This window comes from Oncorhynchus gorbuscha, linkage group LG01 (assembly GCF_021184085.1).
Source record: "Oncorhynchus gorbuscha isolate QuinsamMale2020 ecotype Even-year linkage group LG01, OgorEven_v1.0, whole genome shotgun sequence".
NCBI lineage: Eukaryota > Metazoa > Chordata > Actinopteri > Salmoniformes > Salmonidae > Oncorhynchus > Oncorhynchus gorbuscha.
In genome coordinates this window covers 25,623,108-25,650,590 of record NC_060173.1, presented here as the reverse complement: position 1 = coordinate 25,650,590, position 27,483 = coordinate 25,623,108, and the positions used below count along the sequence as shown (strand labels likewise).

Here is a 27,483-nt window from a genome sequence, read left to right as displayed (position 1 = left end):
TTAATTTCATTATTCTTTTGGCCAAATTTCATATACACAAATGTAAATTTACAAACAGAACACCACATTTTCGTATCCTACAAAAAGAAATTGAACTGTATTTTAAGACGGTTAAATGCTCTACTAACAAAAAAGCTGTTAGAATTGTAAGTATATGCATGTCCCTTAAGGTCCTTGTGTAATTGTAATGTGATATTTTACCCCTAGCTCGATTGTCCATTGTTTGTAATCTATGTATGCTTGTGTTCCCTCATGTGCTTTATGTATTGATTTGTTGTTAATAAAATAAAAAAAATAATAATAATAATAAAAAAAAATAGAGGTTAGCCAAATCCACGCCCTTTTAAAAATAGGGGCGTATTCCAGCCTACATACGTTCCCGTCATTGGTCAACAGCATGAAAGCGGTGATTGGATAGATTCAGAGTGCGCGAGAGGAGCATCATTCAAGCGCGAGTTCTCTCACTTCAGCTGAGAATAATGAATGCCAATAGCGCTACAGGTAGGTAAAATACCAGTCATTAACGTATAAAATAGCTTAAAGATTTTTAGGTATAGAATATTTTGACTAGGGATTTTTACTTTCAGTCATAATTTTCATCTTGCTGGTGAAACCGAGAATCCACTATTGAAGGTTAGCTGTAGTTATCACAAAGATTGTTATTGATCTTTTTAATGAATGTAATAAAATCATGATTAAAAAAAACAAAAAAGGTTGTTAGCTGGTATGCTCAAAAAAATGTTTGTGACCTATGTAGTTGTCAGTGAATATCACTGTTGACTACATGTATATTTCAATTCATAGTTGTTTACTATACCTCCCGGGTACAAGTACCATGTATTTTCCTACGAGGCTCACACAAATGGACCACTGTTCTTTTGAGGCATCCTTTCGAATGGCCATTGAAGGAGTTTAAAAGTTTAAAGAGTGGCTACAGACGACAAGAGTCGGGAGTCACTTGCACTTGGAGCAACACTGTCATGTCACACACGGTCTCACACACTCGCACATATGGAACGCCGTTTGTGTCTTTGCGTGTAAAAAAAGATACACGTCAAATAACACTATTTCTAGCAACTGGCCCAACGCTCTAACCACTAGGCCGCCCCCAAATAATAAGACATTATTTGTTCGACCGAATGTGAAAACGTCTGTGTGAGCATTTGAAATTAGATCAAGATCAAACGAGCAGGATCAAAAATGTTTGCAAATATATTTGATACACCAGAAGTTGCAAATAACATCTGTATCTAGCTCGCTGTAGCATGGCTGCCAAGCTAGCACCAATGGCACCAGCCTGAAGACAACGACCAGCAGAAATTTTGCAGCAGTCATTTTCAATATTCTTAGCAATGATTTAAGTATCCATGTGAGTAAGTATTAGCTAGGTAGCCACTTGTTGTTCTCCTATTGAAATAACTAGCTAGCCAGTTACTTAGCCCTGTTGCCCAAAACTAACGTTATAATCAGCCAGCTAGCATCATCTGGCTAGTAACGTTATAAACCATAACGTTATGTGTTGTGAAGCTAGCCACAATAAGGATTAGCCACAATAGTGGAATTTGCGTTTTGCCTTCAAAAAAAAGTCCCTAGTTGAAAGTGATTCAGAAGTTTACAATTGGCGTAATCATGACATATTTAGTCTAGATAATGTTAAACAATGTTGGAATGTGGAGCAATGAAATGTGGTATCAGTCTACTCGGTAACACCCACAGAACACAACTGTGAAGAGTTTGCGCAAATATTAGTGTCGTAGCTCTAATTGCGGGACTTTGACTGGGAAATCACCTCCCAGTCAACCTATTGACATTCATATGACACTGTACAGCCTTATTTAAGGATTGGGGATAAAAATTTTTTTTTTAAATTTCACCTTAATTAACCAGGTAGGCTAGTTGAGAACAAGTTCTCATTTACAACTGCGACCTAGCCAAGATAAAGCATAGCAGTGTGAACAGACAACAACACAGAGTTACACATGGAGCAAACAATAAACAAGTCAATAACACATTAGAAAAAAGAAAGAAAAAGTCTATATACATTGTGTGCAAAAGGCATGAGGAGGTAGGCGAATAATGACAATTTAGCAGATTAACACTGGAGTGATAAATTATCAGATGGTCATGTGCAGGTAGAGATACTGGTGTGCAAAAGAGCAGAAAAGTAAATAAATAAGAAGAGTATGGGGATGAGGTAGGTAAATTGGGTGGGCTATTTACCGATGGACTATGTACAGCTGCAGCGATCGGTTAGCTGCTCAGATAGCAGATGTTTAAAGTTGGTGAGGGAGATAAAGGTCTCCAACTTCAGCGATTTTTGCAATTCGTTCCAGTCACAGGCAGCAGAGAACTGGAAGGAAAGGCGGCCAAATGAAGTGTTGGCTTTAGGGATGATCAGTGCGATACACCTGCTGGAGCGCGTGCTACGGGTGGGTGTTGCCATCGTGACCAGTGAACTGAGATAAGGCGGAGCTTTACCTAGTGTAACGGATATGTGAAATGGCTAGCTTAGTTAGCGGTGTGCGCTAAATAGCGTTTCAATCGGTTACGTCACTTGCTCTGAGACCTTGAAGTAGTAGTTCCCCTTGCTCTGCAAGGGCCGTGGCTTTTGTGGAGCGATGGGTAACGATGCTTCGTGGATGACTGTTGTTGATGTGTGCAGAAGGTCCCTGGTTCGCGCCCGGGTATGGGCGAGGGGACGGTTCAAAATTATACTGTTACATTGATGCTGTTGACCCGGATTACTGGTTGCTGCGGAAAAAGGAGGAAGGTCAAAAGGGGGGTGAGTGTAACGGATATGTGAAACGGCTAGCTTAGTTAGCGGTGTGCGCTAAATAGCGTTTCAATCGGTTACGTCACTTGCTCTGAGACCTTGAAGTAGTAGTTCCCCTTGCTCTGCAAGGGCCACGGCTTTTGTGGAGCGATGGGTAACGATGCTTCGTGGGTGACTGTTGTTGATGTGTGCAGAAGGTCCCTGGTTCGCGCCCGGGTATGGGCGAGGGGACGGTTTAAAATTATTCTGTTACACTAGCATGGACTTGTAGATGACCTGGAGCCAGTGGGTCTGGTGACGAATATGTAGCGAGGGCCAGCCGACTAGAGCATACAGGTCGCAGTGGTGGGTGGTATAAGGTGCTTTAGTAACAGAACGGATGCCACAGTGATAAACTGCATCCAGTTTGCAGAGTGAAGTATTGGAAGCTATTTTGTAGATGACATCGCCGAAGTTGAGGAATCGGTAGGATAGTCAGTTTACTAGGGTAAGTTTGGCGGCGTGAGTGAAGGAGGCTTTGTTGCGAAATAGAAAGCCGACTCTAGATTTGATTTTAGATTGGAGATGTTTGATATGAGTCTGGAAGGAGAGTTTACAGTCTAGCCAGACTCCTAGGTACTTATAGATGTCCACATATTCTGGGTCGGAACCATCCAGGGTGGTGATGCTAGTCGGGCGTGCGGGTGCAGGCAGCGAACGGTTGAAAAGCATGCATTTGGTTTTACTAGCATTTAAGAGCAGTTGGAGGCCACGGAAGGAGTGTTGTACGGCATTGAAGCATCAGTCTACCCAGTACCCAAGTGATGTTTTCCCCAAAGTCATCCACAGAGTTATCAGTTGTATTGTTTTTCCCCTGGAATAGTGTTCGATACACATAGTAGGTTGACTGGTGCAATAAATGTGCCTCAATTCACAGTGGTGAATTGAGCTACGATGCTAATGTTCTCTGGGTGTCACTGAGTAGACTGGCTAGCTTCACATAGGTGGGTCTGACCACCATTAATCAAATAAGAACTGTCTTATAAATTAGGGTTATTTTAGATGATGACACCAAGCTAGATAGTTAGCTAGCTAACTATAGCTACTGAAACAGATTATGTCGTTTTGCTATGTTTTTGGGGAAGAACATTGTTTGCATCCATCAGCTAGCTAGCTTTTTATGACCAACACTGTTCAGAGTTTGGGGAAGTGTGTCTGCATCATAGCATAGGTATTGGTGAATCGTTGTGGCATATGAAATACGAGTGATTGTGTAATAACTACGTACAAAATGTATGAAGGTGTTCAATGATTATGTGACGTGCAGTCATATTCAGGTCCTGATTGGTGAACAAGCTTATTTGACTCGTCAAATAGTGTTATTTGACATGTATCATTTTTGACAGGCAAAGACCCAAACGGGGTTCCATACGCACACACTCACAGATTTCTTGTTTGTTTAGTATTTAGCTGTTTTGTAGAAATTAGAAAAATTAACTCCATATATTTTTTTCATGCTCATTATAGGTGTCAACACAATGTGATCATCAGATTCCAAACAAAGATTACCTGTACTCTGCTGAAGTGTGCTGACAAGAAGGAAGATTGAGCAGGTGGGTCAGCGTTTCACATGTCTAATAAGCCTGTCTGTTAATCCAGTTGTCCCTTATTTGTTCTCCGATTCAACTTGACACAATTCTGTGTGTGTTTGGTCCCAGGAGCAAAGATCCTAATTTTCCAGAATATTTGGCCATTGTGTACAATGTACAGAACCACAACGTTTGTGGCAGATGCCCTCAGACATAGGGATTTGGGGGCCAAAGCCATAGAGACACTGACCCAGCTCTTTGAAATCGGGCACTCCCCCTCATCTCCCTAACGTCCTGAAGAACGACCTGCAGATTTAGTACAGAGAGGACTACATCTTCACCTCTGTCGAGACCTCCAGTTCTGTTACCGGTAAGTTAATATTTTTTTTAAGATAGGTGCCTCGGAAACTGGGTGATGTTTTTTTAAATTCAGGACAGTCTTGTGTTATGATTATGATAATTTCCTTTTGTATCATGGTAGGTGAAGGAAATTGTGGACACATCATTGTACTACATTTCTCTTTGGCACAGATTGTACCACAAAGTGTTCAGGCAGGAGCATGGGGAACAGAATGGGCCTGAGATGCTCTCAGCCCTAGAGAGGCAGGTTGAGGAGTATAATCTTAGGTGTGGCGAGATCTGTGCCAAGGTTGAGAAATCTTATTGAGGAACCCCTCTGGTGCTTCATTGATTCCTCTGGGAACATGGACAGAGAACTGCATAGTTTTTCTTCTCCTACCCCCACCGGTGCTGGTGGTCTCCCCCTTGGGGTTAATGCTGACTCAGTCTGAGCATGAGACCACAATCCTTTAGGGCCGTCAACTGTTGAAGGACATACTGCAGACGCCTTTGCAGGGAGCGGTCAGGCTGGTCCTCGCCTCATCATTTCAGATGACTGCAAGGCAGAGAAGGGCGCTTTAGGGAGGGCATTTCCAGGGGCCGAACTGCTCCTCTACACCTTCCACCTACTCCATGCAGTGTGGAGCTGGCTGTGGGGTAAGGAGAGTGGAGTAGAGAGACAGGCATACCCTCTTCACTGTTGGCAAAGACATCATGTGTGCCAGGGAAGAGATTGTTGAGCCCCTCTATCAGCAGGCAAAACAAAACTCAGTTGTAGCCAGGTTAGTGTAGTATAACAGTATAATGAGGTGCAATCTATTAACTTATGCTTTATTCTCAGTAACTTTATTATGATAAAACCAAGACATGGGGAGGAGCTGCCACGCGGAGCTACCAACCCGATGGAACAACTTTGTGGAGGCAGCAATGCGGGTCCTTATGGATAAAAACCCTCTATTATGAGGCACGGGTGACTGATGTTGCCCTTGATGGCAGGGAAACATTCCAGCTCTCTTGTTTTCTGGCCCAGGAAAGCAACATCAGCCCATCTGACATTGAGCAGGTAAAATAGTGATGAATACCGGTTTGTAATATTACACATATCCATCATGTGGCTTTTATTATTTGTTGTATCTTATATAAGTTGTCTATCTTCTCTCTCCTAATGTCTGTCAGGTGGGGGAGAAGCAGTACAGGGTGAAGGACACCACACCAGGCCAGACCTATACTGTGGACATAGAGATGGACCTCTGCACTTTTCCAGTAGGGCACACAGGAGCTCCATGCAAGCACCAGGCTGCTGTGGTTCAGATATACAAATGCCTGTCCATCAACTTCCTCCCGGCAACACCAGAGATGAGGGCTGAGAAGCTAAAGATAACATGAGTTAAAATAGTGGCTAATGAATTATTGTTTATGGTTAGAAAATTATTTCAATGTGAATATTTTATGTACCAAAGCAGAGTGCTGAAGTTGATTAAATATCTCTTACAGCAACAATACCTCTGGATTTTCTGCAGCAAATGAGACAGCCAAGTCAGCCATTAGATGGTGAGTTAGCACACCAAACAAATTATGAATGATGCAACAATATAGAATGTCCGTTTATTTTTGTGTATTTTTACAGCTATCCATTTTAGCATTTCAATGAAAACATGCAAATGGTTTGAAAGAATTCATAAGTATCTGGACAAATTGGTGACGTCACACCCCAGCTCATTACTGAATGAGTAACAAGTTTGATGCAGTCCTTTTTTTACTTTAGAATTACCAAAGCTGGTACTTATTTTCTTTATGAAACCGTATTATAAAGTATAGTATTTGTTTTATTATTGGATATACAGTACCTGTCAAAAGTTTGGACAAACCTACTCATTCAAGGGTTTTTATTTATTTTTACTATTTTCTACATTGTAGAATAATGGTGAAGACATCTTTTTTGGTTACTACATGATTCCATATGTGTTATTTCATAGCTTTGATGTCTTTACTATTATTAGCAGCTAGATGTCCCAACCCCAAGATCCCCTGTCAGCCTACTGCAGTTGGCCTTAGAGCGAGCAAGGTTGGATCGAAGAGTTGTCTGACTGCTGGACGTCCAAAACCCGGAACAGCGGTCCTGAGCACATTTACTGCTTAGACAAAAAGAGGAAAAGGCCTGCCAGGTTTGGGCATCACAGGTTGTCTGAGTCTGTGGCAATGAATTGTTCACGTGAGGAGTTAGTTTGTTTTTATGTGGTTGCTTTAAGTTGTCTATTTATGATGTTTGATATTCTGTTGTCATAAAATCCGTAAAGAGAGCATACATGGATGCATTGTCTTACTAGCCGCTGAAGATAGGCATACTAGTTCATTAAATAGCATGCTGTCACCTAGCCCATTTCCTAGATCACAGTAGAACTCTGGTCTAGCTGTTTAACATTTAGCCACCTTGCGAGTTATTTCAAATCAAATTTTATTTGTCACATGCAGCGAAGACCTTACAGTGAAATGCTTACTTACAAGCCCTTAAAACCTCTTGTGACAAGCCCTTAAAACCTCTTTTGGAAAAATAACGTTCCCAAAGTAAACTGGATATTTTGTCAGGACAAGATGCTAGAATATGCATATAATTGACAGCTTAGGATAGAAAACACTCTAAAGTTTCCAAAACTGTAAAAATATTGTCTGTGAGTATAACAGAACTGATATTGCAGTTGAAAGCCTGAGAAAAATCCAATCTGGAAGTGACTCATGTTTTGAAATTTCTGCATTCCAATGGGTCCCTATTGAGCAGTGAATGGGCTATCAACCAGATTACTTTTTCTACGTATTCCCCAAGGTGTCTACAGCATTGTGACGTAGTTTTACGCCTTTATGTTGAAGAATACCCGTAAGCGGCTACATTGTGTAAGTGGTCACCTGATGGCTCTCGGAGTGATTCTCACGGAAAATACAGAGGTAGCCGTTTTTCCTTTCGCTCCTACTGAAAATCCAATTGTTCCTGTGGATATATTATCAAATAGATATTTGAAAAACACCTTGAGGATTGATTATAAACAACATTTGCCATGTTTCTGTTGATATTATGGAGCTAATTTGGAATATTTTTCAGCGTTGTCGTGACTGCAATTTCCGGTCGATTTCTCAGCCAAACGTGAAGAACAAATGGAGCTATTTCGCCTACAAAAATAATATTTTTGGAAAAAAGGAACATTTGTTATCTAACTGGTTTGCTATCTAACTGCTGCTAAACTTGTGTAAACTTGCACAAATGCCTGTCTTGCTTTCGCTGTAAAGCATATTTTGAAAATCTGAGATGACAGGGTGATTAACAAAAGACTAAGCTGTGTTTCAATATATTTCACTTGTGATTTTCATGAATAGGAATATTTTCTTGTAATATTTATGTGCGTTGCATTATGCTAATTAGGGTCAGTTGATTATTACGCTCCCGGACCCGGGATGGGGTGTTACAACAGGGGTGGGGTGTTACTACCAACAATGCAGTTAAGAAAAATACCACAAATAAATAAATACAATTAATAAATAATTAAAGAGCAGCAGTAAAATAACAATAGCGAGGCAATATACAGGGGGTACCGGTACAGGGTCAATGTGCGATCGCACCGACCCATACCTGTTTGGTGATGCTTTTCCCACTGATGCTTTTCCCATCTGAGAGTATATCCATGGTTTGTGGGCGGTTCTGATAAGGAATGCATCGCTTGCGTTGCCCAAGAAAGAATGAAATCCAGTTAGATTCTACCACCACCCTCCAAATCAACACCCAACATTGATGTCAATGTTTGCGCATGCACATGCTTCATTCTTCTTCCTGACGTGGTAAAATCATCGCCAAACAAGCAAACCAAACTGATGGTTCATGCAAGTTTAATGCGGTACCATTTCCATAAACAAACAAAAATACTCTTACAATATGAACAATACAGTTCATAAATAATAATTTTACACAACTCTACATTAGAGTGCTTCATACATTAAGTCATCTATAGCTTTTGCTGGGTAAAGCCCTGCCTTATCTCAGCTCACTGGTCACCATAACACCCACACATAGTATGCGCACCAGCAGGTATATTGTACTGGTCATCCCCAAAGCCAACACTTACCTTGGCCACCTTTCCTTCCAGTTTTCTGCTGCCAATGACTGCAACGAATTGGAAAAATCTCTGAAGCTGGAGTCTTTTATCTCCTTCTCTAACTTTAAGCATTAGCTGTCAGAGCAGCTTACCGATCACTACCTGTACACAGCCAATCTGTAAATAGTATGCTAAATTGTAATTATTTTTGCCTCTATGGCCTATTTATTTCCTACCTCCCTACATTTGCACACACTGTACATAGATATTTATATTTTTGTTTTCTTTTGTATTATTGACTGTACGTGTGTTTGTGTAACTCTGTGTTGTTGTATGTGTCGAACTGCTATGCTTTATCTTGGCCAGGTCGCAGTTGCAAATGAGAACTTGTTCTCAACTAGCCTACCTGGTTAAATAAAGGTGAAATACATTTTTAAAAAGAGAGAAAGAATGGGCCCACACGCGTTTATCGAAGGAAGAATGATTACTGGGTAATTCTGTTGATATGAACCATACTGGAACTTTGAGTACTGCCAGGAGTACATTTAATGTACTGCCACGAGTTAATATACAGTGCGAACTACAATTTATGAACACTTGCCAACAAAAAAAAGTGAAAAAGAGATTTGTTATACTGTTAACCACAGCTACCTCAGCTGAGCGTAGTTTTCCGTCGGAGTAACCCTCAAGGTTCACGGTTTTATTTTCACATTACTTCTTCTGTTATCTAGTTGTTTTTTTAAATGCAGGAGTTCGTTTTCAACTCACTTAATATCGGTAGTCTGAATGCTAGGGGTTTGAGATCTTACCGAAAGGAAAGCCTTATTTTTATTTTGTTAACGCAGATTTTGTCCTTCCGGAAACTTGTTCTTGTGATTTGAAATTTTGGAAATCACAATGGGGAGACATGGCCTATTTCAGTCATGTTTACATTTACATTACATTTAAGTCATTTAGCAGACGCTCTTATCCAGAGCGACTTACAAATTGGTGCATTCACCTTATGACATCCAGTGGGACAGTCACTTAACAATAGTGCATCTAAAACTTAAGGGGGGGGGGGGGGGTGAGAGGGATTACTTATCCTATCCTAGGTATTCCTTAAAGAGGTGGGGTTTCAGGTGTCTCCGGAAGGTGGTGATTGACTCCGCTGTCCTGGCGTCGTGAGGGAGTTTGTTCCACCATTGGGGGGGCCAGGGCAGCGAACAGTTTTGACTGGGCTGAGCGGGAGCTGTACTTCCTCAGCGGTAGGGAGGCGAGCAGGCCAGAGGTGGATGAACGCAGTGCCCTTGTTTGGGTGTAGGGCCTGATCAGAGCCTGGAGGTACTGAGGTGCCGTTCCCCTCACAGCTCCGTAGGCAAGCACCATGGTCTTGTAGTGGATGCGAGCTTCAACTGGAAGCCAGTGGAGAGAACGGAGGAGCGGGGTGACGTGAGAGAACTTGGGAAGGTTGAACACCAGACGGGCTGCTGGTGTTTTGACACAAGTTTAAAGGTGACATTCTAGAATCAACATCTTCACAGGATGGGAGATGGGTCATTGTAACTGTTAAACAATCCCAATGCTATTTTGATCATTTGTAATGTATATGGACATAACTCACATGCTCCAAATAAGACCAAAATTACAGGATTTACGCTACAAATACTCAGAGGCTTTTCTGATTATTTCAGGGGATTTGAATGAAACACCTGATGAATCTGTTGGTCGTTTTCCTCCTAGAACGAGTTAAAGCCTTCAAAATAGCAATACCATCACTGCGTTATGCAAGGATCTCTCTGTTGATGATGCCTGGCATTATTTCAATCCAGATGCAAAGGGTCACGTTTTGTTACAATTTATAGATGTAGATCATCAGTTGGCTCCCTTTTCTGATCATCACTTGATTTCCCTGAATTTACAAGCTACTAAAAAAATCAAAAAGGTTCTCGAGGATATTGGAAATTAAACAACACGCTTCTTGAAGATCATATTCTCATTGGAAACATCATCGTTAACCAAATATATTTTTGCAAGAAAAGACTTGGGTCATGGAAGTAGATGGGAATTTTTCAAATATAAATTCAAGAGCTGTAGCAATTAAACGTGCCAAAGAGCTGATGCACTTAAATAACCTTAGAGAAAAAGAGTTGAGCAAGCTTGACAATTTTCTAAAGAAAGATAATCAATCTCAAGAAGAGTCTGTATTTAAATCTTTACAAGTAGAATTAGAACAGCATTACATGGCTCTGGCAAAGGGTGCCTTTGTCAGATCAAGAGCAAAATGGATTGAGGGGGAAAGAAACACTAGTTACTTTTTTGCACTTGAAAAGAGAAACTACAAAAGAAAATCTATAACTGCACTCAAAATGAATTTGTTATTCAAATATCCCATTACAATATCAACATTTGTCAATTCCTTTTATGAAAACCTTGACAACTCACAATGTCAGGAAGATGGTTGAAATCTACAGAATTATGTCCCTGTAATTGAGGATGATTTCCACTCAGTTTGCGATTCACCTGTGTCAATTGAAGAAATTAGAGAGGCTCTGAAGTCAATGAAAAAAGGGAAATCACCTGGCCCTGATGGCCTGTCAGTTGAATTCTATAGACAGTTTTGGGAGTTACTAGAAGGCAGTATTTTTAATGTTTGAAGAATGCATTAAATGGTTTTCACTATGAAAACGGCCTTATTTCATTGATTCTGAAGCCCGACAAAGACCCATCTCTCATTGACAATTGGAGACCAATTACTTTATTAAATATTGATTACAAATTGATTGCTCTGGTTTATGCCAAAATATTAAAGAAAGGAATAGATACCATTATAAATGAGACTCAAACAGGATTTATGAAGGGTCACAACTCTAACATATGTTTAGTCTTGAACCTTCTAGATTGTTCAGATGCAATTGACTTGGATGCGGTTGTCTTATTTTCGGATTTCTGTAAAGCCTTTGACACAATTGAACATTAATTTCTATTAGGTCACTTAAACTGTTTGGCTTCGGGGAAAATTTTATCAAAGTAATTTGCATGTTTTACAAAGATGTAAATAGTTGTTTTATTAAACCTTAATACATCAAAAAGATTCAATATAAGTGTACAACAGGGATGCCATTTTTATTCAATTTGGTTGTAGCACTTCTATCTCTAGATACTCTGAATAATGCAAATCTGGATGGCTTAACCATTTTTAACAAAGAAATCAAAATTTCCCAACTGGCTGATGATACTACTTTTTTTAAAGAGACAGACCAGGTTGTCCATGCCCTTAATGCTATCACTGCATTCTGTGGTCCTTCTGTAGCTCAGTTGGTAGAGCATGGCGCTTGTAACGCCAGGGTAGTGGGTTCGATCCCCGGGACCACCCATACGTAGAATGTATGCACACATGACTGTAAGTCGCTTTGGATAAAAGCGTCTGCTAAATGGCATATATTATTATTATTATTATTTATTCTCTATTGCATCAGGATTAAACTGAACGTTTCTAAATGTGAAATCTTGTTTATATGATTCTGATGATAAAGAAATAGAAAATATTCCTGTAAAGGACTGTTACATATTTAAGAATACATCTGTCAAAGAAACACTTAAGAAACACATCATCTCAACGCTGTGTGTTACAGGGAAGACATGCGCCTAATGTGGTACCCTTCCTGCAGGCTCAACCTGGCATGACCCTCCAGCATGGCAATGCCACCAGCCATACTGCTCCTTCTGTGCGTGATTTCCTGCAAGATATAACTATTTAATTCTATAATGTCCAAATTTGTGGCTATTGACGATGTCTGCATTTTCTGTGAAAAAGGTGAGAATCCGACTCGCTTGTGCTTTGAGTGTAAATTTGCCCTAATTTTGGGAAAAACTTGCAGAATACTTATTTACCATTATGAACACTACCAATGTTTTTGACATTATATAATGTTACTATTGCAATGATAACAAAACCATTGAAATGCTTTGACTTTTTTCTTTCTTGTTGCCAAATACTTTATACAAACAAAAATTCCAGAGTTCTATACCAAAATTACACTTAATTTAATTCATAAGACATTATCCCTAGTGAATAACATCTTCCTGGATCATTGAGATTTTTCAGAGTGAATACAATTGCACTAGAATTGTTTTTAAACTTATTGACTTTTTTTTGTTGTATTTTCTTGTTAATACTTGTCTTGTTAGACATGTTTGGTGTAGCAATGTAAGTAGATTTTTGTGTTATGAATAAAAAATAAAATAAACATTCGGCTTTACTTCAGTTTGTGACGTATGATGTTCCATGGTTACTTCCGAGATTGTTTGCATTTAAAATAAATCAAATGTTTTTGAAGAGACCATATCAAATAAAAACAGGTTATATTCTCATTCATGTAACTACTATCACATGCAAACACTGATAGTCATTTATTGATTTTTTTTCTTTACATTAACAACATTCAAGGTATAAATACATATTGATATCAATTAACCCAACGTCTTAGGAACAAAAATGAGTCCCTTTAGACTCTAAACAAAGTTGACAGACAACCACATATCCAAAACTCTATACCTAAAAAAATATATAAACTGAAAAAAAAGGAACATCCCTTTTTCAGGACCCTGTCTTTCAAAGATAAGTAAAAATCCAAATAACATCACAGATCTTCATTGTAAAGGTTTTAAACACTGTTGCCCATGCTTGTTCAATGAACCATAAACAATTAATGAACATGCACCTGTGGAACGGTCAATAAGACACGAACAGCTTACAGATAGTAGGCCACAGTTAGGACACTAAAGAGGCCTTTCTACTGACTCTGAAAAACAACAAAAGAAAGATGCCCAGGGTCCCTGCTCATCTGCGTGAACGTGCCTTAGGCATGCTGCAAGGAGGCATGAGGACTGCAGATGGGGCCAGGGCAATGAATTGCAATGTCCGTACTGTGAAGTGCCTCAGACAACGCTACAGGACGGACAGCTGATCGTCCTCACAGTGGCAGACTACGTGTAACAACACCTGCACACGATCGATACATCCGAACATCACACCTGCAGGACAGGTAAAGGATGGCAACAACTGCCCAAGTTAAACCAGGAACGCACAATCCCTCCATCAGTGCTCAGACTGTCCGCAATAAGCTGAAAGGCTGGACTGAGGGCTTGTAGGCCTGTTGTAAGGTAGGTCCTAACCAGACATCACCGGCAACAACGTCGCCTATGGGCACAAACCCACCATCACTGGACCAGACGGGACAGGCAAAAAGTGCTCTTCACTAACGAGTCGCGGTTTTGTCTCACCAGGGGTGATGGTCGGATTTGCGTTTATCGTTGAAGGAATGAGCAATATAGAGGCCTGTACTCTGGAGTGGGATCGATTTGGAGGTGGAGGGTCCGTCATGTTCTGGGGCGAGGCAGTCACAGCATCATCGGACTGAGCTTGTTGTCATTTCAGGCAATCTCAACGCTGTGCGTTACAGGGAAGACATGCGCCTAATGTGGTACCCTTCCTGCAGGCTCAACCTGGCATGACCCTCCAGCATGGCAATGCCACCAGCCATACTGCTCCTTCTGTGCGTGATTTCCTGCAAGACAGGAATGTCAGTGTTCTGCCATGGCCAGCGAAGAGCCCGGATCTCAATCCCATTGAGCACGTCTGGGACCTGTTGGATCCGAGGGTGAGGGCTAGGGCCATTCCCCCCAGAAATGTCCGGGAACTTGCAGGTGCCTTGGTGGAAGAGTGGGGTAACAACTCACAGCAAGAACTGGCAAATCCGGTGCAGTCCATGAGGAGATGCACTGCAGTACTTAATGTAGCTGGTGGCCACATCAGATACTGTTACTTTTGATGTTGACCACCCCTTTGTTCAGGGACACCTTATTCCATTTCTGTTGGTCACATGTCTGTGGAACTTGTTTAGTTTATGTCTCATTTGTTGAATCTTGTAATGTTCATACAAATATTTACATGTTAAGTTTGCTGAAAATAAACAGTTGACAGTGAGAGGATGTTTATTTTTTTGCTGAGTTTCTTTGCAATTAAGCAGATTTCAAGCGGCTTAAGGTCAAACCGCACAGACATCCGGCAGAGTAAGTTCGAATATAGTTTTATTCAAAATTCTAGCTTGTAAGTAACATTTACACCATTTTGCAGTCATTCATTTCAGACTGTATATACCAATTCATTGTGTATTATTGCCTGATTAATTTGACCAATGGATAAGAAGATAAGTGTGAGCAATGGTACCAGTAAGCATATACAAGCTCCTAAAGCCAAATTCCTTTTGTTATTTTACCAGGTAAGTTGACTGAGAACACATTCTCATTTAAAGCAACAACCTAGGGAATAGTTACAGGGAAGAGGAGGGGGGGATGAATGAGCCAATTGTAAGCTGGGGATGATTAGATTGGGATATCTCAAGCATAGCCACCAGTTCAGACTTGGAAATTCCCATCCCGTCCTGGTCACTGCTGTCCACTACGTAGATAACAGCATCGGTTTTGGAGTAGTAGCAGTGCCACTAAGGCCTGAAACAGAGAGAGATGCAAGAAGAAACCGTGTAACCAATACAATTGTTGGTTAACTCTTGACAAACTGACCACTGACAGTTGCAATCCTCAGTTGTGGGACACATATGCTACAATAAACAAATTGAAGTCGGGGGGGGGGGGGGCAGACCAGTAGCTTGAGCCATTTCAGTGACAAATATATATATTGCAAGACATACCATTGTATTGGCATGCAAAGTTACGAGCATCAGTTTGAGTATGTTACTCAGCACTGAGACTAAGTTGAATATTTTCACTCACTGGTTATAGTGGTGACGACCTCCCCAACTAGAAGTCTGTAAAGAATTGTAGTTTTTTTCCCAGCTCCATCCAGCCACAGGATCAGTATCCTAATTTTCCTGGTGCAAAACAAGCCAGAAAAGAGATTGGAGAAGAACCCATCTTGATTTAACAAGGCAGGAGAGATAGATATAAGTATAGTAGTCATACTTTACTCATTACATTGATCAAACTATACAGACATAACTTCAAAGGACAAAATACAAATGTCAGGTCTGGTCAATGCATATTACTAAAGGCCTAGCTATAATAGCATCGTCTGGTATGCATTCACTTTCACGGGTCAGCAAGTTATTTTCCTGAATAACAATGCAATACGAGGAGACAGAAGAGGTCATTGAAGTAGCTAGTATACAGCAACATCGGTCTTACACATTCCCTGGATAGCAAACGTTCATCTGGTTTACCTCAAAAAACACCCAAATAATTTGAACTGTATTTATAGGAAATTGTAAATTTACAACATCCTACATAGCTCTTTAAATGCTAACACAGAGCAAACATTGGCTGATGAAAACTAATCAGTGGCTAAACATTGATTTCATGAGAAATGTAACAAAAGTATGACACACTAAAAAAGGTAGCAACAAATCTTACCCATTTTTGACTAATAACAGTCCCTGCAAACCTATCCAATAAGTGAAGTGTCTTCTTACTTGTGGGTTTGTTTACATGCCCAGCTCAGTTATTGGTACATTATTGCCACCTATTTGCAGGGATGTACTGGTATTTGATAGTCTACCAACATATTGTACAGCCCCAACATTGTGTAAATAAAAAAAAGAATACATCAATGTTTGGAGAAAAAAACAAGAGGCAAAAATGTAAAAACACACAGAGGAGTGGATCAAAGTTTTGTTATTGTTGTCTGCCTTGACAAATCAGAAAATACTTCAGTCCATTATAAAAAATAACTGCTACTTATAATGGCTTTAATAAAAACACAATTGTATTGTTAACAGCAAATTGTTTCATGAAACAAACAGAAGATAAACATACAGGTAAGTACACAATAGCAGATCACCTGGCAAATAAATATAAGAATAAGCAACATGTTAATGAATAAATACAGCATGCAAATATACAAACAGAATTCAGACCTTCAAAACCTTATGTCTTTCATTTCCAGTGTCTAATTGTCGTGAACTCTCAAATTGTAAAAACCCTTAGCGGTTTGACTGTAGAGGCTATTGACATGGTAACATCAGCTTAAACTTCCTCTAGAACAGCATAGACTGAAGAGACTTGCGGACAGTGGCCATCTCTTGCTGTTGCTGTGGACAGAGAGAGATAGGTTATAACACTCAAGTAACCAATGTGAAATCAGTCCAGATTTTTAAAATAAAAAAATTGAATATAATTGTATTTGTCACATGCGCCGAATACTTTTTGTGGCTGTTGGACTTCCTGAGCCAACGCGCACAGCGAGTCAAAACAGGTCCCCACGTGTCAGACATACGCAATACCAACACAGGCTCTCCTCAGGGATGTGTTTTGTCCCCACTCCTGTACATCTTGTACACTAATAGTTGTACTAGTTCCCATTCTGACAGACACCTTAATAAGTTCGCTGATGACACTGCCTTGATCAGCCTGTTGCATGATGACGAGGAACATCATGGCCCATTCCTAGATGACTTTGTAGAGTGGTGTGAGGAATCACACTTGGTCCTCAATACCAACAAGACCAAAGAGATGTGCATAGACTTCAGGAAGTGTTCACCACCTACCTCTGCAACATCTATCAGAGGTCAGAATTTAGAGATTGTAGAGGAATTCAAATACCTGGGTGTCCTCTTGGACAATAAGCTTCAGTGGAGTAAATATACTACAGACCTGATCTACAAGAAGAGCCAACAGACTGTACTTTCTCAAAAAGCTGGGATCTTTTAATGTAGACTGTACTATACTGACTGTTTTACAAATCTTTAATTGAGAGTATTTTAACTTTTTGTATTGTTTGTTGGTTTGGCAATGCCCACTGTCAGCCATAGAAATATGCTTTAGACGGATTATCACCACAGCAAGCAAGGTACTAGGAGTCAAACAGACAGGTCTGGATGAGATCTTTAAGGTCAGGGCTCTCCGCAAGGCTCACAAAATCATTTTAGACCAAAGCTACCCCCTGTACCCATACTTTGAACTACTCCCCCCCTCGGCACATCACATCTGTTTTTCCTGCTAGGTGTGGATATCCCTCCTAAATAGCTCGGTCTAATGTTCCTATCAACTCAGTAAGGCCAGCAGGCTAGTCTTTAAAAGAAAAAAAGTTTTATTGGTATGTTACTGTTATAACTTTCTCCTGAAACTCGTCAGTCTATTCTTGTTCTGAGAAATGAAGCCTATTCCATGGGAGAAATTGCAAAGAAACTGAAGATCTCGTACAACGTTGTGTACTACTCCCTTCACAGAAAAGCGCAAACTGGCCCTAACCAGAATAGAAAGAGGACTGGGAGGCCCTGGTGCACAACTGATCAAAAGGACAAGTACATTAGAGTGTCTAGTTTGAGAAACAGACGCCTCAAGTCCTCATTTGGCAGCTTCATTGAATAGTAACCACAAAACACCAGTAAAACCGTATCCCCAACCAGATTAATATAGTGTCTAGTGAGGCTTGTAGAGTTGATAAATTCTTATATATATTTTCAAAGAAGCTTGGATCATCATTATTTGGACTGTATAGGTTAATAAGCCATATTTGTTTATTGTCCAATAACATATTTAAAATAATCCATCTACCTTGATGATCTGTTTGGACAATTTACACATTTGGATCAAAATGACTGTTAATTAATATAATCACCCTTTCTTGAATTTCTTTTCCCATGGGAGAAATACACTGCTCAAAAAAATAAAGGGAACACTGAAATAACACATCCTAGATCTGAATGAATGAAATATTCTTATTATATACTTTTTTCTTTCCATAGTTGAATGTGCTGACAACAAAAATCACACAAAAATGATCAATAATGGAAATCAAATTTATCAACCAATGGAGGTCTGGATTTGGAGTCACACTCAAAATTAAAGTGGAAAACCACACTACAGGCTGATCCCACTTTGATGTAATGTCCTTAAAACAGGTAAAAATGAGGCTCAGTAGTGCCTGGGCATGCTCCTGATGAGGTGGTGGATGGTCTCCTGAGGAATCTCGTCCCAGACCTGGACTAAAGCATCCGCCAACTCCTGGACAGTGGCGTTGGTGGATGGAGCGAGACATGCGGTCCCAGATGTGCTCAATTGGATTCAGGTCTGGGGAACGGGCGGGCCAGTCCATAACTTCCTCTTGCAGGAACTGCTGACACACTCCAGCCACATGAGGTCTAGCATTGTCTTGCATTAGGAGGAACCCAGGGCCAACCGCAACAGCATATGGTCTCACAAGGGGTCTGGGGATCTCATCTCGGTACCTAATGGCAGTCAGGCTACCTCTGGCGAGCACATGGAGGGCTGTGCGGCCCCCCAAAGAAATGCCACCCCACACCATGACTGACCCACCGCCAAACCGGTCATGCTGGAGGATGTTTCAGGCAGCAGAATGTTCTCCACGGCATCTCCAGACTGTCACGTCTGTCACATGTGCTCAGTGTGAACCTGCTTTCATCTGTGAAGAGCACAGGGCGCCAGTGGCGAATTTGCCAATCTTGCGGTTCTCTGGCAAATGAAAAACGTCCTGCACGGTGTTGGGCTGTAAGCACAACCCCCACCTGTGGACGTCGGGCCCTCATACCACCCTCTTGGAGTCTGTTTCTGACTGTTTGAGCAGACACATGCACATTTGTGGCCTGCTGGAGGTCATTTTGCAGGGCTCTGGCAGTGCTCCTCCTGCTCCTCCTTGCACAAAGGCGGAGGTAGCGGTCCTGCTGCTGGGTTGTTGCCCTCCTACGGCCTCCTCCACGTCTCCTGATGTACTGGCCTGTCTCCTGGCAGCGCCTCCATGCTCTGGACACTACGCTGACAGACACAGCAAACCTTCTTGCCACAGCTCGCATTGATGTTTCATCCTGGATGAGCTGCACTACCTGAGCCACTTGTGTGTGTTGTAGACTCCGTCTCATGCTACCACTAGAGTGAAAGCACCGCCAGCATTCAAAAGTGACCAAAACATCAGCCAGGAAGCATAGGAACTGAGAAGTGGTCTGTGGTCCCCACCTGCTGAACCACTCCTTTATTGGGGGTGTCTTGCTAATTGCCTATAATTTCCACCTGTTGTCTATTCCATTTACACAATAGCATGTGAAATTTATTGTCAATCAGTGTTGCTTCCACAGTGAACAGTTTGATTTCACAGAAGTGTGATTGATGTGTTGTTTAAGTGTTCCCTTTATTTTTTTGAGCAGTGTATATTCCCCCCTCCAGTCATCTTTCCACAAAACTTCATCTAAAATGACTGAATGAGTTTCCTGTAAACAATATATTACACTCATTCTCTTTTAGCCAGGTAAATACTGATTGTCTTTCCTTATTACCGTAATTGCTGGACTATTAAGCACACCTGAATATAAACCGCACCCACTGAATTATTAAAAAATATGTATTTTGTACATAAATAAGCCGCACATGTCTATAAGCCGCAGGTGCCTACCGGTACATTGAAACAAATGAACTTTACACAGCCTTTAAACGAAACAAGGCTTGTAACAAAAATAAATAGGCTTTAACGAAACACGGCTTGTAACAAAAATTAAAACAGTAGCCTACCAAGAAAGTCATTGGTCACTATCTTCCGCCTCCTGTGCACTGAAACCACTGAAGTCATCTCCTTCGGTGTCGGGAGTTGAATAGCCTCAGAATTGCTTCATCCGATGTTGGATCGTTTTCATTGTCGCTCTCGTCACTTTTATCCGGAGGCAAATACCCTGCTGAGCTCATGCTGCCCCTTCAACACACAGCAGTCCAGCCTTTCGAAACCCGTTGATGATAGTGGATTTTTTGACAAGGCTCCACGCTATCAGGACCCACTGGCAGACTTGACCATAAGATGCTCTTCGCCTGCGATCCGTTTTAGTGAAGGATTTCTCCCCCCTTGTCATCCAAGCCTCCCACTGAACAAGGAGCGCCACCTTAAATGCACGATTTACACTGATGTCGAGTGGCTGCAAATACTTTGGGCCATCTGCTTTTCTTCCCTCCGAAAGCTTTTGTTGTCTTTCTGCACTGAGTCAGTTCCTCACGCTGCTGTTTCCAATGTCTTATAAAGGCCAAGCTCCCATGCAGCAGCTCTATTTCCTTTTCCAACAGCCAGATTTATCGCCTTCAACTTGAAAGCTGCATCATATGCATTTCTCCGTGTCTTTGCCATGATGAGGGTGCCACCCACAGAACATAAGCAGATCAACCGCCAAATACATATCCATCACCCTCACCTCGATTTGTCTTATATATAGCCATTAAAAAAATATATATATATGTATTTGAAGTCGGAAGTTTACATACACTTAGGTTGTAGTCATTAAAACTTGTTTTTCAACCATTCCACAAATTTCTTGTTAACAAACTATAGTTTTGGCAAGTCGGTTAGGACATCTACTTTGTGCATGACAAGTAATTTTTCCAACAATTGTTTACAGACAAATTATTTCACTTATAATTCACTGTATCACAATTCCAGTGGGTCAGAAGGTTACATACACTAAGTTGTCTGTGCCTTTAAACAACTTGGAAAATTCCAGAAAATGATGTCATGGCTTAGAAGCTTCTGATAGGCTAATTGACATCATTTGAGTCAATTGGAGGTGTACCTGTGGATGTATTTCAAGGGCTACCTTCAAACCCAGTGCCTCTTTGCTTGACATCATGTGAAAATCAAAGAAGATCAGCCAGGACCTCAGATTGTAGACCTCCACAAGCCTGGTTCATCCTTGGGAGCAATTTCCAAATGCCTGAAGGTACCACGTTCATCTGTACAAACAATAGTACGCAAGTATAAACACCATGGCACCACGCAGCCGTCATACCGCTGAGGAAGGAGACGCGTTCTGTCTCCTAGATATGAATGTACTTTGTTGCGAAAACTGCAATTCAATCCCAGAACAACAGCAAAGGACCTTGTGTAGATGCTGGAGGAAACAGATACAAAAGTATCTATATCCAAAGTAAAACGAGTCCTATATTGACATAACCTGAAAGGCCGCTCAGCAAGGAAGAAGCCACTGCTCCAAAACCGCTGTAAAAAAAGCCAAACTACGGTTTGCAACTGCACATGGGGACAAAGATCAAATTTTTTGAAGAAATGTCCTCTGGTCTGATGAAAATAAAATAGAACCGTTTGGCCATAATGACCATCGTTATGTTTGGAGGAAAAAGGGGAGGCTTGCAAGGCAAAGAACACCATCCAAACTGTGAACAACAGGGGTGGCAGCATCATGTTGTAGGGATGCTTTGCTGCATGAAGGACTGGTGCACTTCACAAAATAGGTGGCATCATGAGGGAGGACAATTGTGTGGATATAGTGAAGCAAGTCAGGAAGTTAAAGCTTGGTCGCAAATGGGTCTTCCAAATGGACAATGATGCCAAGCATACTTCCAAAGTTGTTGCAAAATGGCTTAAGGACAACAAAGTCAAGGTATTGGAGTGGCCATCACAAAGCCCTGACCTTAATCCTATAGAAAACTTGTGGGTAGAACTGCGTGTGCAAGCAATGAGGCATACAAACCTGACTCAGTTACACCAGCTCTGTCAGGAGGAATGGGTCAAAATTCACCCAACTTATTGTGAGAAGCTTGTGGAAAGTTATCCGAAACGTCTGACCCAAGTTAAACAATTTAAAGGCAATGCTACCAAATACTAATTGAGTGCATGTAAAGTTCTGACCCACTGGGAATGTGATGAAAGAAATAAAAGCTGAAATAAATAATTCTCTCTACTATTATTCTGACATTTCACATTCTTAAAATAAAGTGATCATAACTGACCTAAGACATGGAATTTTTACAAGGATTAAATGTCAGGAATTGTGAAAAACTGAGTTTAAATGTATATGGCTAAGGTGTATGTAAACCTACGACTTCAACTGTATTTGTATTATATATATAGCCATTAAAATTAAATTAAATCCTGTTTCTTATTTTCCATAATTAGCTATTAATATTTGTAGTAATGTAGGCAATTTATGTAAAGGATTTTTACTTCTCACCAGTCTCGCCATTACCAAAATTACATTATGGCAAGCTATTATTATATTAGCAAAAAATTATTGTGAATCATCCTATATTGTCCCTAACATCTTTTACTCCCTCGTAACAGCTGTGGGATACACACTCAACCCCTTTCCCACACAACAACCATATACTCAGATTCTCAACAGTTGGACCATCCCAGGGCCCAACTCAAGAAAGGTCATGATTTACGAATGCATATACAGTTGCAGCTGTATAAGGCCTGCAAAACTGAGCAAAAACAATGGGCATAAATGGGGAAATTTGATTAACCATTGTCACTTCCTAGATGATGGAGGTCAAATATACCCCCTTCCCCTACCTAACTTTGCAAATATACATAGACCGCTACCCCATGTCTTACCAGAGGCCGCTTTGCTATCCTGCCGAAAAAACTTAAAACCAGCCAGCTGTATGTTATTCATGTCGTTGTTCAGCCACGAATCGGTGAAATATAAGATAATACAGTTTTTAATGTCCCATTGGTAGGATATACATGATCGTAGTTCGTCTATTTTATTATCGATTGATTGTACGTTGGCTAATAGGACCGATGGAAAAGGTACCCTCTCGGCGACGGATCCTTACAAGGCACCCAGACCTTCATCCTCAGACCTTCGTCCTCGATACCTTGTCGGGCGTCTGAAGTAAATCCTTATTGTACAAAATAAGTTACAAATAACGCGAAAAAAACATGCACAATTGGTTAAGGGATCGTAAAATGGCAGCCATCTCCTTCGGCGACATTCTTCTTGCCAGAAATGAGTAGGAGTTGGACGCAACATAACTTCCATCATAAATTAATAAGCAGTTTCAATTTACTTGAATTAACCCTCAGACATGAAGGCCACATGATGTGAAAAGAAGTTATTTTTGACCATTTGCGAGCTTTGAGCCAAGCCAATTAGCTGAACTTAACATCATTTTGTCATGTGTACAATTTTTTTCAAACTGTCGAAGCGATTGACATTGCGTAACTCACAGTGTCCATCATAACTTTCTTCTGCAACACTGCCATCTCCTTCTTCAGCTCCACCTGTGCCCCCTGCAAGAAGGTCTCATGACTCTTCTCCATCTCCTCCATGTTCTTAAAAAGACATTATGACAAACCCAAGAGTTGCAATTATTTTGATTAACTTGATAGAAAGATCTGGGTTGAAATTGAATCATTCCAAATAGCGTTTTTTTTGCACTTCAATTTGACAGGTGTTTTGATTTGTACAATAGTGTGTTGGAGAACAGCAGCGAGTTGATGTGTAATTTTGAAATTGGTACTCCCGTAGCATGTGTCGCATGACCCTTAAATACAGAAAACAAACCTGACGGAGAAGTCATCTAGCGAATGCCACAGAACAGCCAATTTATAAATTAAGTACCATACTGATGTGCAAATCAAAAACACTTGTGAAAAAGTTGTGTAAAATTCCACATTTGTAATGATGGAATTCCAGCTATGGATCAGTGTCATTGGGAGCATTTGCACCTGCCTAACATTGTATGAGGAAACTGTCATCTGGGACTCGCCTTAATGAACTGCTCGTATAACTCTTTGATGGTTTTCAGTTTCTGGCTTTGCACCACTCTAGCCTGCTGGAACAGTTTTTGTTGCTGGCGAAACAAGTTCTACAGAGGAAAAGATCATGTTACATTTCAGCTGTATACTGTATCTGAGTCCCGAAAAAGTTGCATTATCAGTATACAAAAAAGCACTGACATTCAATTTTTCCTCCTGATCCTCGGATTTCTGTGCATCAATCTCCCATTGCTGCAGCACAGATGACACCTGCTGTGAGTACTCCTGAGTCAGCTTCTGCCTGCAAAAACACCCAGTAGACAAAGTTTTCACCGTTACCCAAGACAAATAACAAAGTGCAAAGCAAACATCAGATGTAGGCTAATAAATGTGTAAACTAATGGCAATAAAATGGTGTCTGGGATAGGATTTTGGCTACAGTGATATCAAATGTTACCTGCCATGTGTAGTCATTGACAATGCTCCCAAACATAATTATATTCTTAGTTTTGTTGTTGTTGCTGGAGTCTGGGTGCTTGATTTGAGAGCATGCATATTGTTTCAAAGATGATCCAAAAACATTGACACAAAGAGCAAGCTACGATACAAAAATTCAACTGGCAGTGTTCATGGAGAGTTTAACGAGAACAAAGCAAAACTTTCAGGTAGAAGTATACTTCTGATTGGTACCTTTGTATTCTTCAGCTCCATCTGAATAAAGAAAACACCTAGCTAAACAAAGAATGCATACAATATTTTCTGAGGAATTTTTTCACGTAATGTATATGACAAACTGGGTGCCATCTGTGTGTACATTTTATATATTTTTTTTATTTAACTAGGCAAGTCAATTAAGAACAAATTCTTATTTACAATGATGGCCTACACCGGCCAAACCCGGATGACGCTGGGCCAATTGTGCGCGGCCCTATGGGACTCCCAATCACTGCCTATATTCAATACCAGGTGTTGTTGAGGTGAAGGAGGGCTGACATGCCTCACACAATCTCTGGTCTCAGCAGGTGTTGTTACCTTTGTGCATACTGGGTATTCCACAGCTGCTCCAGTTTCTGATTGCTGCCTTTTAGTGAGCTCTTGGTGAAGGTCTCTAAACGTTTCCTCTTGGCTTGCATGGCTTTGCTTATATCAGCTATGAAACAAATACTAATTTGAGACAAACATGTATTAAAGAACATAGCATAAGCCTACCTTTGGTTACGACAACCTTAACCAACAGTTGTTTTAGAGTATTCAATATATAGCTATTATCTAGCTAAAATAAATCACATTGTGATAAACTTGCCTCCAAATCTCTCCAACATGGTTTGTACCTCGTTCCTAGGGAATGCCAAGATTCAAGAAACAATTACAAGGATGAAGGCTCAATTAGACGATTGTAAGAGGCCGTTGCTGGTAGGAAGCTTAGTTTATGTTTGCTAACTTTATAACTTACCCCACTCCAACTTTTAGATCATCCTCCTCAAATGACCTTTTCTTGGCCATCTTGTCAACAACAGGAGTTTCATCTATGGACATTGGCAGAGATTAAGGTGATAAGATACCACATATGGTAAATAGCTAACTGTTAGCCTGCCCAAATGGGGTCAGAAAACCAATTGCCTTTGCATACCTTCTCGGATGTCATCCTCTGAACAACTCAGTCCTGTCTTTTCGTCCTCAAGAGCGAAATCAAACGATTTTATGTCAGAGTCTTCTGCATGCTTCGTTTTCTTTGACTGTTTTCTCCCAGTGGAGGCCATTAACAGTACCGGACGTGTGTTATTCTAGCCAAAAATCTAAGGAACACACTAGACTAACTAACTACTGTTTATTTACGTCAACGTTTAAATTAAGTGAGGACGAATACTCGTCAATGCTACCGCTATAACCTACTGTAATTTCGACACAAGTCAAATGTTTATTAGTTGCTAATACTGTATATATTTATACAGTCGTCGGTCAGTCTACCTTATGGTTACGTTGTTTCTACTGTAGCGTTTCCACAGAGTCTCTAAAGTAAACTGCATTTGACGTTCCTGCTGGTATGTTCCCGCCAAGGAAAATATAATTGGTTCTCCAGGATTTCGCGCCATGATAGCACGAGCTTGCTATGAAATCTTAAGAGACAGGACGACCTAAACCAGACTTCAAAGACACTCAAATCCAGATCTTGTAGTCGTATCTAGGCTAGCTAGAAGAGTACTGGGATCAAATATACAGTAGCTGCAAGCAGCAATGCCAGGGTTCAGATATGGGCCCATTGTGCAGCCACCAGGAAAAATTTGACACATTTCCCTATAACAAGTTACATCAGTATTGTTTACCAGGCTTGCCAAATATCAGAACTCCAAATTCAAAAGGCACACGCACATCTGAGCAATCTTTTTTGCAGGTGCATGGTAACAGTTGAACAAGATTAAGGAAAAAAGGAAACCACACACGGCTCTTGATAGTAACAATGAACTTTAATAAGCTTATGTTTTGGCCTCACGGCCTTCCTCAAAAGTCCTGACGAAGGCCATGAGGCCGATACGTAAGCTTATTAAAGTTCAGTGTCACTATCAAGAGCAGTGTGCAGTTTCTTTTTTCCTTCAAATATCAGAACTCAAAATCAAACTGATCATGCAAGATAATATTATTTTGATGTATTGTGGCCCGTTTAAGGATATTGATTACTTTAAAATGTATTTATCTACAGAATCTGAACCAAATTTGGCATACAGCATCTATTTATGCACATCTTCAAACACAATATTTTCCAAGACTCTTGAAAAGATATGGCCGGTATGAGCCAATGAGCTTGTGTAAATGATTTGTCCTGTCTAATAACGCCACTATGCGGCCAAACGAAACCTATACTTTGCAGGGTAGGTAGACTCATTTCCTTGAGCATTTTTGCCAAATGTCATCACTCTGAGTCAAAAATATTGAGATATAAACATGGGCCCGTTATAGCGCCACCGTGTGGTTGATCTATACTCTGCTATACTCTGACTTTTCTCAGGATGGTAAGTTGGTGGTTGAAGATATCCCTCTAGTGGTGTGGGGGCTGTGCTTTGGCAAAGTGGGTGTGGTTTAATCCTGCCTGTTTGGCCCTGTCTGGGGGTATCATCAGATGGGGCCACAGTGTCTCCTGACCCCTCCTGTCTCAGCCTCCAGTATTTATGCTGCAGTAGTTTATGTGTCAGGGGGGCTAGGGTCAGTCTGTTATATCTGGAGTATTTCTCCTGTCTTATC

General features: G+C 40.7%; 1 protein-coding gene and 1 long non-coding RNA gene across 5 annotated transcripts; one reads left to right on the top strand and one right to left on the bottom strand.

Annotated features, from left to right (window-relative positions):
• Window positions 1–302: 302 nt before the first annotated feature.
• On the top strand, window positions 303–13,000 carry LOC124035381. Of its 4 annotated transcripts, none has more exons than XR_006838731.1 (7): window positions 303–501; window positions 4,280–4,365; window positions 4,471–4,711; window positions 5,522–5,743; window positions 5,857–6,231; window positions 6,681–6,845; window positions 12,374–13,000. It is a non-coding gene; the product is annotated as an uncharacterized LOC124035381 (long non-coding RNA). The 4 variants fall into 4 exon arrangements; XR_006838732.1 differs by lacking the exon at window positions 12,374–13,000 and having other exon boundaries at window positions 305–501; window positions 5,857–6,066; window positions 6,175–6,231; window positions 6,681–6,983; XR_006838733.1 differs by lacking the exon at window positions 12,374–13,000 and having other exon boundaries at window positions 304–501; window positions 6,684–6,983.
• A 3,414-nt stretch (window positions 13,001–16,414) lies between these two features.
• On the bottom strand, window positions 16,415–26,434 carry sycp3 (synaptonemal complex protein 3). Its single transcript, XM_046309687.1, has 8 exons — window positions 25,877–26,434; window positions 25,700–25,772; window positions 25,550–25,584; window positions 25,279–25,396; window positions 24,448–24,547; window positions 24,258–24,356; window positions 23,716–23,820; window positions 16,415–16,846 (listed from the first exon to the last, which is right to left on the bottom strand). Exons 1-8 carry the CDS (start codon window positions 26,004–26,006, stop codon window positions 16,793–16,795), a joined length of 714 nt encoding a protein of 237 aa, XP_046165643.1. The 5' UTR covers window positions 26,007–26,434; the 3' UTR covers window positions 16,415–16,792.
• Window positions 26,435–27,483: the final 1,049 nt, after the last annotated feature.

Bases quoted from the DNA above. Each gene is read 5' to 3' on its own strand.
- sycp3 (XM_046309687.1), bottom strand. From the start codon at position 26,006: ATGGCCTCCACTGGGAGAAAACAGTCAAAGAAAACGAAGCATGCAGAA. The intron at 25,773-25,876 runs GTATGCAAAGGC...CAATGTCCATAG, and splicing joins AGAGGATGACATCCGAGAAG to ATGAAACTCCTGTTGTTGAC. The intron at 25,397-25,549 runs GCAAGTTTATCA...TTTGTTTCATAG, and splicing joins CATGTTGGAGAGATTTGGAG to CTGATATAAGCAAAGCCATG.